Source organism: Canis lupus, chromosome 14 (assembly GCF_011100685.1).
Source record: "Canis lupus familiaris isolate Mischka breed German Shepherd chromosome 14, alternate assembly UU_Cfam_GSD_1.0, whole genome shotgun sequence".
NCBI classification, from domain to species: Eukaryota; Metazoa; Chordata; class Mammalia; order Carnivora; family Canidae; genus Canis; species Canis lupus.
This window is the reverse complement of record NC_049235.1, coordinates 32,831,027-32,847,910: the sequence shown is the minus strand read 5'-3', so window position 1 is coordinate 32,847,910 and position 16,884 is coordinate 32,831,027. Positions and strand designations below refer to the sequence as shown.

The window sequence follows — 16,884 nt, the reverse complement described above, 5'->3', positions numbered from 1 at the left end:
TGTGATGAGTATAATCCTAATATTTTGGTCAAAAAACACACTGAACCCCATCGGGCTAACATTTGGGGAAAAAAGAAACCCAAAAACGTTTTTCTGCTAAATTACATTAGTAATAACGTGCTCTTCTCGATTGGTGCAAACCTTAGCTTTATGACTTATAAGATGTACTGTGAGCACTGGCAAACATGCCAAATGCTTTGGGGATATTGGTTCTGTCCATCGTGTATGCTCATTACACTGCGTCATCATCAAGGCTCACAGAACTTTGGAGGTTGCCCTGACTCTCTCAGCCCTGGATAGTGTTAACTTCCTCCAATTTCAATATCAAGCCCTGGGAACATGAAGTAAAGCTCCTCCACCATGCCTTTCAACATAGTTGTCTATTTGTGCCTTAAACCTTTGAGGATTAAGAAGTATGCCTAGACATTTACCTATAAATATAGATGATTCTATACTTTCAGCACCAGAATTGAAACACATTCTCTTATGCAAAATAGTATTCTTTTTCTTTTTTTTTTTAAGATTTTATTTATTTATTCATGAGAGACACAGATATCTATATTTACTTGTTCATGAGAGACAGACAGAGAGAGAGAGAGAGAGAGAGAGAGGCACAGGCACAGGCAGAGAGAGAAGCAGGCTTCATGCAGGGAGCTCGTTGTGTGACTCGATCCTGGGACTCCAAGATCATGCCCTGGGCCAAAAGCAGGAGCTCAACTGCTGAGCCCCCTGGGCGTCCCAGAAAAATATTCTTCTCTTTGAGAAAAGGAGTCAGAGACATGGTAAATAGGGACAGAGACATGGTAAACAAACCAAGTTCACATCTGACCCTGCCAGTTCCTAGCCATGATCACCATCAGTAAATTCCTCTGAAACTGTTTCCATCTCTGCAAAATATGAATACTACTGTTAACTACTACAGATCTCTTTAAATTGAGGGAAGGATTAAATGGTAAAACAATGCCTCATACAGAAAAAGCTTCTGAAACATTAGCTTATTATGTCAGTAAGAAAAATGACAGTGATATAAAGTGATGAAAACATATGGCTTCAACCACTGACCTAAACTGGGACTAAACAATTAGATCGGAGTGGAACAAGACAGAAAAACCATAAAATGATAACTGATTAGGATATTTTTAAATCTAAAATGACTGCTTCCTGACACAAAATCGTGCATTCCAAATACACAACTGAATTTTGTTTGTAAGCAGATTCAAAAAGCACAGGGAGGGAAAGGTGGGGGCAAACCAAAGAACAGACTTTTAGGGCAGCCCTGGTGGCCCAAAGGTTTAGCGCCGCTTTTGGCCCGGCGTGTGATCCTGGAGACCCAGGATCGAGTCCCACGTCGGGCTCCCTGCATGGCGCCTGCTTCTCCCTCTGCCTGTGTCTCTGCCTCTCTCTCTCTCTCTGTCTGTCATAAACAAATAAAAAATCTTAAAAAAAAAAAAAAAAAAAAAAAGAACAGACTTTTAACTATAGAGAACAGTTGTTACCAGAAGGGAGGAGAGCAGGGATGGGTTAAATAGGTGACGGGGATGAAGGAGTGCACTTGTCATGATGATTACTGGGTGTTGTATTTAAGTATGGAATCACTAAATTGCACACTTGGAACCACTGCTACACTGTATGTTAACTAACTGGAATTTAAATTAAAACTTTTTCGGGCTCTCTGCATGGAGCCTGCTTCTCTCTCTGCCTGTGTCTCTGCCTCTCTCTCTCTCTGCATCTCTATGATTAAATAAATAAAATATTTTAAGAAATAAATAAATAAAATAAAACTTTTTTAAAAGTACCATCAAGAGTAAAATTTAAATCATGTTCAATTCCTAAAGAGCTTTTCTAGTTCACCCTACGTGTGGTTTCATAAAAACTTTCTGTGTATACATGTTTTTATTAATGAAAGAACTCCCAGGCTACAATGTAATTTAATGGAAATTCAGTGAAATTTTCGTTTCATTTTGTTTTTAATTTTAAAACTAAAAAAAAAAAAAAGCAAAACTATTTTAACCCAATGTGGATTTATGTCATGCCTTACACATTGACCAAAACTTACCTCAAAAAATTGAAAAAGACATCTGCAGGGCTACAATTGTGTCAATACTGAATATAAATTATAAATTAAATGTTTCAATATAAGTGGTAGGCCATGACGGGAAGAAGTAAAAAAAAAAAAAAATGAAGTTCTGGGGTATTTCCAAAGTTATCAACATGCAAAAAGTTTAATCATAAGTAAATGATTAGTTACACTCTGTGGTTTGGTGAATTTCCTTCTTCCTTAAATGTAGTTTTCAATGGATTTAATTATTGGGTATTTTTAAAAGCACTATAAAAGGCCTATCACTTATTTTACTATGGAAAATTTTACATTAAAATAACAAACAGAACTGATACTCTTCTAAAACATAAGAATTACTTAGTTTTGTATTCATAAACCATAGCATCATAGAGAAATCCTAAATATAATGTTCTCTGATTACACTTAAAGTGTAGGTCGTTTAGTCTTGCAAAAATTCACTTAAATTAAATTTGTTTTGTGAAAGTGACTTAGTGGTGAGAATGGAACTTGTAGATACAAGGTATTTTCTCATCCCTTCATCTCCTGATTGTCAATCTCCCAAAATGAGAAAAGGGAAAACTGCCCACAGTAAGGACATCATGCATCCAAGCCAAACACTGGTACATCATTTTCCTTTCAAGAATGGGACAGACCACAGCACTGCCACTCTGATTTGAAGCACATGCCAAAATATCTTTGAATTTCATCTACAGAAAGCTTATTTTTAAAGTCATTTTTTCATGGGCCTTTATTCCAATTAAATTGTTTTCAAAGTAATCCAATTCAGAAAAAAATTGTTAAAATGCAGTTACTATTCCAGATTGTTAAAATTGTTCATTACTCTGAAAATGTAATAATTATAACAACATACTGGCAAAGAAACTGCATTTTGAATATTTTAAAAATAATCCTCCTTCAGTGTACTGAAAAGTTTATACATTAGATAAGTTTCCCTTAATATTTTCTGCATCCTTCAATGCCAATATTAAATATTAAATATTAAAAGCATATTTTACTCAAATTTATAATAAATGCCTGTAATACACTCATCTATGGTGTTGGCTTTCCTCTTTTCTACAAAATGATTTACAACCTCACAGAGATCTAGTATTCTTCCATAACTAGTCTTTTTAGGGTTCCTTCTAACAATAGATAGTACTAAGAAAGGCTTTCTATTCAATACTAGTAAAAAAATTATCAGTGTTAAAATGATGTATATCTTCATGAAAATAAAGGAATACTCACGATTTAACTGAAAGAAATTACATGGTCTACCTCCTTCATTTAATTATTTATATTTTAAGGAATACAAACTAAAGAAAATTACAAAGGAGGGTGCCTGGGTGGCTCAGTTGGTTATGCATCTGCCTTCAGCTCAGGTCATGATCTCTGGATCTTGGGATCCAGCCCTGCATGGGGCGGGGCGGGGGAAGGCTGCTCAATGGGGAGACTGCTTCTCCCTCTCTCTCTGCCCCTCTCCTCCATTTCTGCTTCCCCTCTCTCCTCTCCTCTTCCCTCTCAAATAAATAAAATCTTCTAAAAAAAATTCCAGTCACCAACATACACACTGTAGCAAACACTGCTGGTACCTAGCTAATAGGCATTCTTCTTTACCTTTCTTCTTCCTAATAAAAACATTCACCTTCCTAGGCTTAGTATGACCCTACGGAGCTATCATGGCAGTCCCATTCTTTTGTGTGACTGGCTAATGTGTGGGTAGTTGCTGCTATTCTGGCCAATAAATTATGAAGGATGATTTGCTGGAGAAATTTTGGGTACAACTTCCTAAAGAAAACATCCAAGGAAGCAAAGTATCTTTCCTATGTCTCCAGACTTTGTCATGCATAAATAGACACGTCAACTCGTGCCTTCTGGAAGAAACAGACCTATGATGACACCAACTCTAACGCCAACAGAAGGGAGCAGTTTGAGAGACCTGAATACTGTTGCCATTATTGACTGCCAGGTGCTGCCAACTACCCTGTTATTTCACTGAGAAATGTCCTTGTTGTTTGTCACTTTAAGTAGGATTTTCTGTTACCTGCAGCAGAAGACGATCTAATTTACCTGCTACTTACAATTAAACACCATTAGGAGTTTGGCACAATAACTTTGTGTGGGGGTGTGTAAGACATACTTCATAGAAAATATGGGCATATTGTAAAAAGTCATACAAGGCGAAAAAGCATGCTGATGAAAACAAGAGCCTCCCCCCTCACAACGGTACTACCACCACACACACACAACTTCCCCTGAGTTCCTTCCATCTATGTATTAATTCTTCTGGGAGATGGATAGATAAACAAAATATACCTTTATAAAAAGGTATGTTATTTTTCTTTAAAAAACATTAAATTTAAATAATTTTAACAGAATTTAAAAAACTGGAACTGAATGGACCGTAAACATTCTAAATGCTTCCTTCCCATTATTAGGTAACATTTCCAAAAAAAGATCTTTCTAGGGTTAAATAAATTATTTAAAGAATCAGTGTTCAGAGTCTCTTAAAAAAAAACAACAACAACAAAACAAAAACCTCTGTGTTATTTTAAGCAGCAGGGAGTCTGTCCTTGCTCAGAAAGAAAATATCATCACTTTCACACATCCCTTCATCTCACCTATCTCTAATGCCTCATTATTGGTTGTTTCTGAATATCATCCTACTTTATAAAATTTCTGTCCTGTAACCACAATTTCATATTTATTTAAGTAGATTCCTTGCTTGCCCCGTTAATCTTACTATGCTTTGTTACTTTTCTATTTCAATTTTTGCTTTTACATTCGTCTTCATTGTGTGGGCTTCATTGTCAAGCAGTCTAGTTCATGTTTGGGAACTTCTGACTTGCTTACCTATTTTCTCTATTGTAACAGATCTTGCCTGGATGGAACATTGGGTTACACTTCTTTTTGAACTTCAAAGATTTTTTTTCACTATCTTCTGTCATTAAATGTTGGATATCTTTTTTTTTTATAAAAAAGATTGTATTTATCTATTCATGAGAGACACAAAGAGAGAGTCAGAGACAAAGGCAGAGGGAGAAGCAGGCTCCCTGTGGGGAGCCCGATGTGGGACTCGATCCCAGGACCCCGGGGGTCACGATCTGAACCAAAGGTAGGTGCTCAACCACTGAGCCACTCAGGCATCCCAAATGTTGGATATGCTTGATAAGCTTTCTTGAATCCCATACATTCCCCCTTATCCCCACCTTCCCCCAACCACAGATCTTTGCTTGAACCCCTGCCTGAACCCCTAAAAAATTATTATTTGAAAATCAATAGCCCAGTTAGGATATGACTCTGTGATGAGCATTTGCAGCAAGACGAGGTGCCTTTCGATCTACAGATTTATATTTTTCTTTTCCAATGAAACAATGTTTCATCTTTTCACAAAATTTTGTTTCAATGCTTTAGAATATCAACTTCAGAGATACAAAAAATTTCTTTGTTATCCTGTCTTTGTCTTTCTTATTAGTTGACTTCCATCCAATTGCTTGTATCGATTTTCCTTTTTTCATTCCCTATGATGATCTTAAACCTTTCCCTTTTGTTGGTAAAGAGTTTCACTGGTATCTGTTCTGCTTCCTGCTCTTTCTAATGAGTATTCTTGATTTATAATTATCATGTTTTTTTCATTTCCAACTTGTTTCCCTAGATATAAAATATTCTTTTCCCCTCATGTTATTGTGTTATCATATCATCTTTGAGCTCTTGTTTTGTGGAATTTACTTCTTTAAGGAGTTCTATTTGTGAGGAACAATTATTAGACTATTCCATGGCTTCAGTAAATTGATGATTTCTTCTTGGTGGAACATCTAAGATTAGTTGGAGAAGGATATTCCGTTGGAAAAAAAACAAAAAACAAAAAAACTGTGGATCATTTTCCCAAATTAGAGTGTTGCTCTGACACCTTCATTTCTCCAGAGAGGCAGTGTTTGTTCACCGTCCTCCAGTTCACTAGTTTCTTTTCCAGAATCATTTCTACTACTTCTCACTCACGAGAAACAACAACAACAAAAGCTGAGGATATCAACTCAGTTTGCTTCTCTTCAGATTTAAGAATGTTAGAATTTTCAGGAAGTTGTCATCTTGACAGTAAAATTCTAAGGAGGCCTGGGATGCAGGCCCTGTGAGGGTTCCCTGTTTGGATCAAAAACCCATACCCTCCATTTTTCCCTTGACTATTAGTTTCTGAAATATGTTAGATCATATCATTTTCTGTACTCTTTTAATGCTGACGTGTGTGTGTGTGTGTGTGTAGGGGGAGTGTTTGCCAGCTTATGCCATTTTAGAATCACTTCATTATCTATCAGTGGTGAGAAACTATATAGTACATTTTGAAATTTCTCATCTTCAAAATCAAAATCCTCATTTTTATATTCAGAATTTGGGCTTATTTTAGTCTTCTAAGGGATATTATTGAATTTTCTTGCTTAATGGACATAACAATTATTCCACTGGTGTCATCCACAGAAATAGAAAATACTCATTCTTATCCCCAGCCTCAATGGGCCTATTTATAAATAGCTTTTTGATCACTACCTATCAGATATTCAAATTGATAACAGCCTTGTAAGTGAAGATAACTTGAGTTAGAGAACAGCAAAACAGTAATTATGGGAAATACCAGAAGTGATTCTTGACATGACAGGAGCATTTCACAGACTTACATTTTCATAATTAGATTCTGCTTTCCAAGTAGACATAAATGGCTACTGAATCTAAAATGTTCCTTTCCCCTCAACAATGCACACCAAAGGAAAAAAAAAAAAAGATTCTGAAAGGGTGAAGATATGTTTTCCATAAAAGAAATTCAGGATTTAGATTCACATCCTTTTCTTTTATACCCTAAAATAAGAATACATAGAAAAAATATGAGTTTTCCTTATTTTAAATGTATTTTACATTAATGCTGTATAAACTCTAGGAAATTCTTTTATAGTAATAGTTCCAATATTGTCTGGACAGCTCTGCTGTCCAACATGTTAGGCAACATGCCTGGCAACAGGAGAACACCCCAAATTGTGCCAGCTACTGCTAAGTGACCTGAGTCAATATTTGTACATGCTTCAGTTTCTACCACAGTTATCACTTCTATTGGCCCACACAAGCCACAAAGGTAGATTCTGACCTAGCAAAATGTGTCACTCATAATGAATTCCAAGATTCAATATTAATGAATTTTTTAACTAAAAACACATTAGCAGACTATATTCCAGAACCTAGTTCTACCTAAAATGTCTTGCCTAGCTGAGTCAATATTAGGGAAAAATGGAACCATATTAAATACTTGCAATTCAACAGTATATAAAGATCTCTGAAGAAAATCATCTTTATTAATGCATAGTATCCAGTTTAACTAAAATAGCAAATGGGAACCTCAAAGCAATAGCTAACAATAAAACAAAGCTTTTTAAAACAATTAATTCCAAGGAATCTGCTATTGGGGTTTCACTGTTCAATTACGTATTCTGCAAATTTTTTGCCTTTGATTATTATGTAATGAGACATTTTACAGGACACACGTATATGTGTGCGCGCGTACACACACACACACACACACACATTACTCTGATTTATAGTCAAAATTTGCACATGGAAAGGACTAGTTCTTCCCAGACCAGGATAACTAAAACAGAAGCCGATGTATCAGATAAGTAAAGAGAACTTACTATCAAAACAAAACACCATTGTTCCAAGTGACATACAATCAGATTCATCTATCTAGCTTGTTTAGCAAGACAGAGCATGGTATTGAAGAGCTAGAAACTCAGGTTCATTCACTATAAATAGTTATAATAACAGTGAGTTGCACTTTAATAACGTTGTTACATTTGAACCTCATAAGAATGCCAAGAGATAAACAAGAGGACATCAATATTGTTTAGTTTACAGATGAGTAACCAGTTACACAACTGGCTAGTAGCAGAGCTCTTGCTAGAACACTGAGCTCTTGACTCTTACAACAGTGTTTTCTCCACTATTCTGCGTGGCTACCAGATCTCTCTTTCAGATCCAAAGACTCCAACCATTCCTATGCATATCAATCACATCCATGCCCTGGGCCAAAAGGGAGTGGAATGAAATTTATAGATAAATTAAGACAAACACACCCCAAATTTAACAATTAATTTAAAGGAAAATCCTACTGAAATGGGTTACTAGGATCACCATCACTTCCTCCTATCTCTACATCTGTGATTCTCACAGTTCACTGCACCTGAGGTTTGATCATAAGATTTTAAAAAATTCAAATATCCAGGCTAGTTCACATACCAATTAAATCAGAAATTCTGGGGGTGTGACCAAGGCATGAGTATTTTGTAAAATATTCTTGAGGACTCCAAATTTGAGAGTCAGTACCTCAGAGGAAGTATATAATAAAGACTAGAGGAATTTAAGGCCACATTATACTAAACAAAGCCAAAAGTTACACAACATGGTAGCACAGATGCAAATTATTGTATGTTTTAAATTTTAAAAATAAACAGAACCTGGAGTTTCCTTATTTATACCAGACAGGTTTGGGAGTTGATGTCAATCTACATCACTTTTCATGTACTAGTTAGTGCTTAAAGGATGCTTCCCTTCCTGTAGAACTGACAATAGCATGGACAGTCTCAAGCACTTCGCTGCTTGAAAATATTATTGCTTTAACGTCAGGAAAATGACAATCTCAACTGAAAAACGGAATAAAGTTACATGCGATTATCAAACACACTGAAAACAGTGAGGCTTGCAAACACCTGTAGCCTGTGGCAAGAGATTCCATGTCAGCAGCCTGTGGCTGCTTAAAAGGCACAGCTTTGTTTCAACCATGTTAAAGAAACATTAAACTTGTAACACAGAGGTAAGGACTGAAAAAATAAGTGTAGTACTGAAAAGATACCTAAAATAGTTATTTTTTAAAAGTCAATTCATCTGTAGAAAACAAAATGCTAAATTAAGTGACCAGTTCCATGTGAGACACACCAGCTGACCCTTCCCCAAGCTCTTGTCAACTTTACAGCCACAAAGATAATAGAAGGTAATAAACCATATTAAAATTCTAGTACTTTTATTTCAGATAAGCAGACACTACTAATTAATATAATTCCTGTCACGTAAATGTAAACATATCAAATTACACAAACTTGATCTCTTATTTTGAGTCCATGAAAAAGATCGGGTCAAGAGAAGTATCTGAAAATCATCACAACTGACGGAGGTTTTTTTTTAAAAAAAAAAAAAAAAAAAAAACAAAAAAAAACCTTGGTTCAGACATAGATCTGTCAATGGGAAGATGTTGAGCACTGAAACTGACATCGTGCCAACCTGTGGAATATTTCCTTTCACATCTAGCTCTACCAAGTAAACGCTGCTCGATGGTACATTCTTTTCATGGGAATCTACATGGTGATCTAGAATTCCGATTAAGCCCACATAGGAACTTAGGAGATGTAAGGGAGAAGTTTAAGCCAATTCAGGCGGAAGTGTTCCGAAGAGGACGGAAATAAAAAGCCCCCAAGCTTTAGGAACCGGCTGTAGGATTAAATGTGAGGAGCAACGATTACAACTAAGTGATATTGCCCGGAGAGTCTGCTCTTTTCACAAACAGAAATTGATCAAGCTGACAAGCTTGATCTCCTCAGCACATCGCCTTGAAGGCACAAGTACAGACGCTGAGAAACTAGAATCCGGTACTGTTATTCTCTTAAGGGTTGCACCTGCATGTAACACCTTTATGTGTGTGTTATGCCATCCATCTGCCTGACAATGCTAGACTCTGCAAATGTTTTTAAAGAAAATTAAAATAACCATCTGCTAATAATAATTTTTCTTCCATCCTAAATAGTTTCATTTTGGGCTGATGAGAAAAAGCCACATTAAAACTACCTTTGCAACTCTTAACAAACACATTTCAGAAGGTAGGTCTATAAATAGATGTGCTTCTGGATGCACACCATAAATATAAAATCATCGGGCTATTGCAGGCTGCAATTTAAACTGAAGCTCCAGTATGAACTTACCTGATTTTTAAAGTCCCATTAGAATAGCTTGCAATCAGTACAGATCTCCTTCTTCTAGTTGCATAGTAAGGCAAAGCACCCCCAACTACATTTCACTTATCTCAGTCCCATCCTTCATCAGAAGCTTTGAGATTTCATTCAGAAGCTGTCGTCCCTAAACACTGAATATGCACAAAAAACGGTAATGGCAGGGATCTAAGTTAAACCCTACAGACGCACCAAGAAAATAGCAACATCAACATCAAAAAGCAGCAAATCCTTGAGAGGTGCTTTTTCTTAGCTGCATTTCCCAAGTCAGCCTCCTTTCACACATAAAATGTCTCAGTTATGGAAGAGGATCTTACCTGAGCTGATCATACTGTGCATTCTCTGCTGAGCCAAGAGCTGCTCTCGTCCAGCCACCCCATCTGAGGAAAAACACGAGTCACTCTCGTAAATTGTCTGCAGCATATTCCAATCACTCTTACTTCAGCTCCATGAAAGATTCATCGCGGCTCAGTGCACGGGCCCCAGGAGCTACCCTCCCTGGTCCTCCCTCCTCCCGGAGGAGAGGCAGCAGCCGACCAACTTCAACAATGATTTCCTTTCTGTTAAGGTGGACATACACTTTTTTAAAAAGATCTGGACACTTTTCCTATGTTACCAACCTGTGTACAGAGCAGAAAGGACCGTGGGGATGCTATGGCTCTCTGGAGTTTAGGTGATCCCGGAAACTAAAAGCAGGTGGGAAACAGTAATGTGCTTCGGGGTTATTGCTTTGTCAGAGTAAGTAGAAAAATATTAACTCTACCCACAAGAAAAAGAAACCAATTAAACCTGGCTTATAGTTCTCCGGGCTGCTAGAGTTTCGTGGCAAGAAGCCCCAGTCCTGCAAGTGGCTTCGGCCGATGCCCTTCTATCTGTTTGTGTATGTCTCTTCCCCCTCTCTGGTCTCTCTCAGCTCAAGTTGGCTAAAGCTAGTGATAATCCATTTGCATATGAATCAACAACGGCAGGGCCCACAGGCACAGAAATAGAACAATGGTCGGCCTGAGCCAAAAATAGGTCAAGCATGGCCGAGTGATTGGAGCCTGCATTAATGCATTTAAAAATACCCCAGCAAACCCAGCTGTCCAGCCTCTATCTTTCAAACCATAATTCTCTATTGCAGGGCCTTAAAAGCAATTAACTCTTTCCTCCCTCTCAGCTTGCTTTTTACACACTGTATTTCCTTCCATACTGGCGATTCGCCTCCAAAGAAAGGAAGGCAAAAAAAAAAATTAAGAATCATAATTCTAAGAGGGCAAATGCACATACATTTAATTTCATTTTATTTTTATAGTATGTGTTTTTGGAAGAGAGAGGAGAGAAGTGCAGAGCTCTGTATTGGTTCTAAAATAATACTGGAAGCTTTTGCTCATAATGTGGTTTCTGCCTCACCCACGCACAGCAATCCTGGTGTTCTATTTTTGTTGCCTGTTTCTCTGGCTACACTGCAGTTGGCTGTAGCACTAGAAGCTTTTCTGCCTTCTAGTTTCAAGACTGACAGGAGATTTAGTAGAGGTAGTTTGAGAAAACAAGCACACCCCAGAATAAAATGTTTATGAAGAACTAGTTTGATTTTTTACTTGCTATTTATGAAATGTTGTCCATTTCACAAATCCTAATGTGATCATCTTACTACCACCTATCAATTTTATTGCATCCAGTTTCTATTATATCAAATTAAAAAGAAAACAGCTCAGATCTGAAAATGTTACTCTATTTCAGCCTCTCGGGATAAATTCAATGTGGGAAAAAAAAAAGGAAAAGAAAGTGTTGATGCTGTCTAATGGATGGATGCAGAACCACTGAATAGATGCACCTGTCGATCAACCAATAAACATGGTCAGTCTCCAACTAGGAATATTCTGCATTCATCTCTACCTGAAACAGAGACCCCATTTTGCTATAGAAATAGCATTCATAATAGTTGATAGGCTCCCAGCCAACTCACACTGTGAAATTCACCTGTAGAGCAAAAGAACTGTACTATATATAATGCTAAACATGATATAGTCTCTGGTGTACACTTTTAACATCATTTCTATATGAGAAATAAATTCTGCATCACTAACTGGATTGTAGCACCTAGCCACTCCCAAGGGCACGCCCAAAAGTGATAATCCACTAGTCCTGAGACCTCTTCTCATTTTTCTAAACTAGATCAGCAAGGAAAATGTAATTCTTAACACATTAGTAGCAACAGAGAAGGAAAGGGAAAAAGCGGAATGTTTCAAGGTTCCCAGAACAATCAGATGGAGGAAGGATCTTGGTCAACCCAGAGTGCGGGGCAGGGAAAACAGAACAAGGAGATGTAGTTTTGGTGGAAAGGAGGAAGCATCTAAGTCATTAGGCAGATAACTCACTGCTGAAGAAAGTGGCACGGAATCTTCCTTGTTTCATAGATTAACTTCTACCTCTTGAAAAATTATTTTCAGACCAATAAGTTATAAGATCATTTATTTATTTATTTTTTAATAATAAATTTATTTTTTATTGGTGTTCAATTTGCCAACATACAGAATAACACCCAGTGTTCATCCCGTCAAGTGCCCCCCTCAGTGCCCGTCACCCATTCACCCCCACCCCCCACCCTCCTCCCCTTCCACCACCTCTAGTTCGTTTCCCAGAGCTAGGGGTCTTCATGTTCTGTCTCCCTTTCTGATATTTCCTACCCATTTCTTCTCCCTTCCCTTCTATTCCCTTTCACTATTATTCCCCAAATGAAAGAGACCATATAATGTTTGTCCGTCTCCGATTATTTATTTTTAAAGATTTTATTTATTCATGAAAGACACAGAGAGAGACACAGAGAGAGAGGCAGAGACACAGGCAGTTGGAGAAGCAGGCTCCATACAGGGAGCCTGATGTGGGACTCGATCCCGGGTCTCCAGGATCAGGCCCTGGGCCAAAGGCAGGCCCCAAGATTTTTTAAAAAGGAATTATTCCAAATTGCGTGTGACTTATGTTAAAAAAGAAAATCTTATGTTTCTGTCATTCAAAAAAATATTTAATTCCATTTGATATTGCAACTAAACTTTCACTCAGTTAAGAAATCAGTATATAAAACTCAAGAGATGGAAAGATTGTGGTGGCAACTTAGCTTAGGGATGATGGAACTGAGCATAGCATTGTAGACCTAGAAGGAAATTAAGAGTTTGCTACAATGGTGTTCAAACTCTCTGCCCCTCAGGATGCCTTGGGACCTGGGAGTTGACTCACAGTGTTCTTCAGAAAGAGCTCTTCCCCTAAACCAGGGCAACCTCATTTTTATTTGTTTATACCGGAATGTGGAAGAGTTCTTTTGAATAACAGCTTCTTATACTAAGGAGAAAATAGTTGAAATCCACTCATTTAGGACAAACAAGCTCCCTATTTTACATACAAAGAAAGTAGAAAAGGTGTGTTGAAGGTTACTCAAGCTAGGAAAACACTTGTTAATGAAATTCTGACTAAGGAGACTTGCTTCATCTCTGGCAGGTGGTCTCTAATGCAGCAGGCTTCCCATCACATTCTCGAGTCTGCCATCCTGTCCCTCACTAAAATGATGTAAATAATTATCTCAGATATTTGGAATAAATTTTAACATGATCTAATGATGAAAAATGGAACCACCAAAAGTTTCAGAGTGGTTTTGAACAGAATATGCAAAACTAGTGATAAACATGTAACAGGGATAACACAATCCCACTAATGACATAATATACATCTTTCTCATTTTAAAGTTAAATTATACCCTCAAACTGTAATTAAGAAAAATAGCCTCCCAGCTTTTATCATCACAAAAAAATAAAAGAAAACCCCGAAAGAGTTCATTATTATCCCATTTCTCAGAGGTTCCAGGAAAAGGCATTTCACATAAAATAGTGTAATATGTCTTCTTCATGTTGACCAAGTTACTCTACTTGAGATTTATTTACATTTCATCCCTGCATTCTTTCAGTGTTTCCACACACACACACACCCCCTCCAGTAGCAGTCTTGTCTTTCAGCTCTTAACAAGGAAAAGATTGTTTAGAGTGAGAAGACTTTGGACACTTATCATAAAATAGGTATCACTTGCTTCTCAGAGGAAAAATAACTATCATTAAAATCACCACCAAGTATATTGATTATCATGGTTCTATTAATAACAACTTAAACATTAAGACTGCTGTATAATTCTTCTCACATGATCTCAACAATGTCAGTAAAAATATGTCACTAAGTTTCTTTTTGGGCATTTATAAATAACTAGTTTTACTGACTTGGAAAAAAAAGATATTAAGTTCTATATTATAAAAACTGTAACAAATGCCAGGCTAGAGTAAACAGGCATTTAAAAAAAAATCTCAATATAATAAATGTTAATTCAATTTAATGAAAATGTTGATCTAAAAATTGATCTTAAAATCATTTTACATTCATCCAATAAACTGTAATATTATCTACTGATGAAAAATGAAACCATTGTCTAATAGTTTCTGAGTGTTTTTTTTTTAAGATTTTATTTATTTATTCATGACAGACATAGAGAGAGAGGCAGAGACACAGATAGAGGGAGAAACAGGCTCCATGCCGGGAGCCCGACGTGGGACTCGATCCTGGGATTCCAGGATCACGCCCTGGGCCAAAGGCAGGCGCCAAACCGCTGAGCCACCCAGGGATCCCCTGTTTCTGACTGGTTTTAAAGAAAATATGCGAAACTAGTGATAAACACATGAGGGATACCAAAATGTCATTCAAAAGTAATTATGATAACTCCAATTCTTTTTATGCAAACGTATAGGCAAAACAAAGAGGTGTATTAAAAAATCTACCTAAAAAAAAAAATCTACCTATATGGCATCAAAATATTTCCAGAAATATCCTCAGACCCCTAGCTCACAATGACCTTTTCTCAAATCAGTCTTAGGTGATGACTACAGACCCACAGGAAAGAAGCAAAGAAGGTAGAGTAACCTGATTTATGCTAAAACAAGAAGGTACCCTCTGCTCATCTGTAATCAAACACAGTACCATTTTTCATGCAGTACCAAATCCTATGATTCCAGAATCTAGATGCACTAAGATTTTAAAAGTTGTTTGCCTAAAATATTAATTGTACTTTATTGGAAAACTACAAATTACTCATCAATACCTGGAACTCCTCACTAGTTCCCTGATTCACTCATGTTGCTTCTCCCATCCTCCCGTCTCTAACTATTGTCACAGCAATAAAGTTACACATATTTGCCAAGGAACAGGAAAAATAGAGTACAGTGTACTCCTTTTTATTTCAAATTCAAGGAACTTATTTATCTGAATTTTCTGTCTCTTGGAGGAACATGGCCAATTCTTATTAAACAGTGGATATTTAATTTACAAGTGATTCCTCTCTACCGAAACAACCTAATTGGTTACCAAGTGGTCTTCTGATAAGGAAACCTTGTCTGGAGCCAAGGGCAGGTAATGGGTTTGAGAAAACACATCAGCAATGAAATTCCAGGGAGACTTTTATACAAAAACAAAACAATATCAACAAAAACTCTGTAATTGTTGACCTTGATTTGATTGATAATAATTTAACTTTTCCTTTCACATGGGATGGGTTGATCCATGATTTAGGCTATTTCTAAGGGAGTACAGAGCATCAGGGTCACCTGGGAACTTGGTAGACATGCAATTTATTAGGCTCTATCCCAGAACTACTGAATCACAATCTCTGGGCGGAATCTGTATTTTATTAAGCACTCCAGCTGATTCTGACACACAACAAAGTGTGAGAATCAGTAGATAAGATCAACCTTTCCAAAGCAATGATTAGATGGCTAAAAATGTAAATGGATAAAGTATCTTTTGTGGGCTTAATTTTAAACTAGCCAGTATTACTAGAGAACAATTTTTCAAACTGAAAACCATTAAATAACATAAGAGACTGATGAAAACCATGAATATTCAAGGTATAAAAAGGAGGACTGCCCCGAAAAGAATCTCTTCGCTGGCAAATGAGACCAGCATTGTACACTTAAGATGACAGGGATGTATGCACTGCTCTTCTTCACTGAGCCATGCTGTTCTAGGTTCTATTTTTCTGAGTATTTGCCAGTTGCACATCAGTACCTCTCTGCAGAGCTCTGAGCAGCCCATCCAGGAGGAGAAAGTAGTATAGCATAATATTCTACATGTAATATTTCATTGTTATTCATATTACCATAGTATCTTATTAAAATTATTTAATAACTAATAATTAACTTCAAATCAAAAATAAATCACAATTTTAAAAAGCTAGATGCATTTCTGAAAAAGTTATTTTTTGTTGAAATCAAGTGAAATGTAATTGCACTTTCACTTTTTGCATTTATTTTTCTTGCCTTGTGGACAGAATAACCAGTGAAAAAGCTCAGACATCAGAATGTAGCAGAAATTATCTCACGTGGATTCCGTAATGTAATCATCAGAATATAGTACAATTTGAGCAGAGTATTCAGTATCTTTCTTTTAGAGTATTTTAAAGATATGAGCATGAAGAAATTAATATAAAAATGCATTTGTAGAGACTACTTTATAGTACTGGATCTAGTAACTGCAATGATGGCAGAGTTTCTAGAAAAGCCTGGTTATAAACTGCATCAGCTCGTGTCCACATGTTCTATTTTTAATTGGTAAATTCCATTGATTATACCATTCTGACTCAAAGTTCTGAAAGAAATATGGCTTCAGACTCAATCTTCTCTCTCTGCAAAAGTCACCTGAGAAACATACAACATAGTATTTTTTACACTTTGTATAATGGTACTCTGAAAATATTTCACATAGAAAAACTATTTCATATTAGTT

The 16,884-nt window shown here is 36.7% G+C and overlaps 1 protein-coding gene across 28 annotated transcripts in view; it reads right to left on the bottom strand.

The window, feature by feature from the left end:
* Window positions 1-16,884, bottom strand: part of HDAC9 (histone deacetylase 9) — a 911,202-nt gene that overhangs the window by 510,114 nt on the left and 384,204 nt on the right. For 22 of the 28 annotated variants that reach the window (XM_038557033.1, XM_038557034.1, XM_038557035.1 and 19 more), the window contains one exon: window positions 10,410-10,472. In XM_038557033.1, coding sequence (XP_038412961.1) covers window positions 10,410-10,472 — 63 coding nt within the window. Of the gene's footprint in view, window positions 1-10,065; window positions 10,227-10,409; window positions 10,492-10,712; window positions 10,779-10,881; window positions 11,166-16,884 lie in introns of those variants that run through there. The other 6 variants (XM_038557045.1, XM_038557046.1, XM_038557047.1 and 3 more) reach the window with 6 other exon arrangements.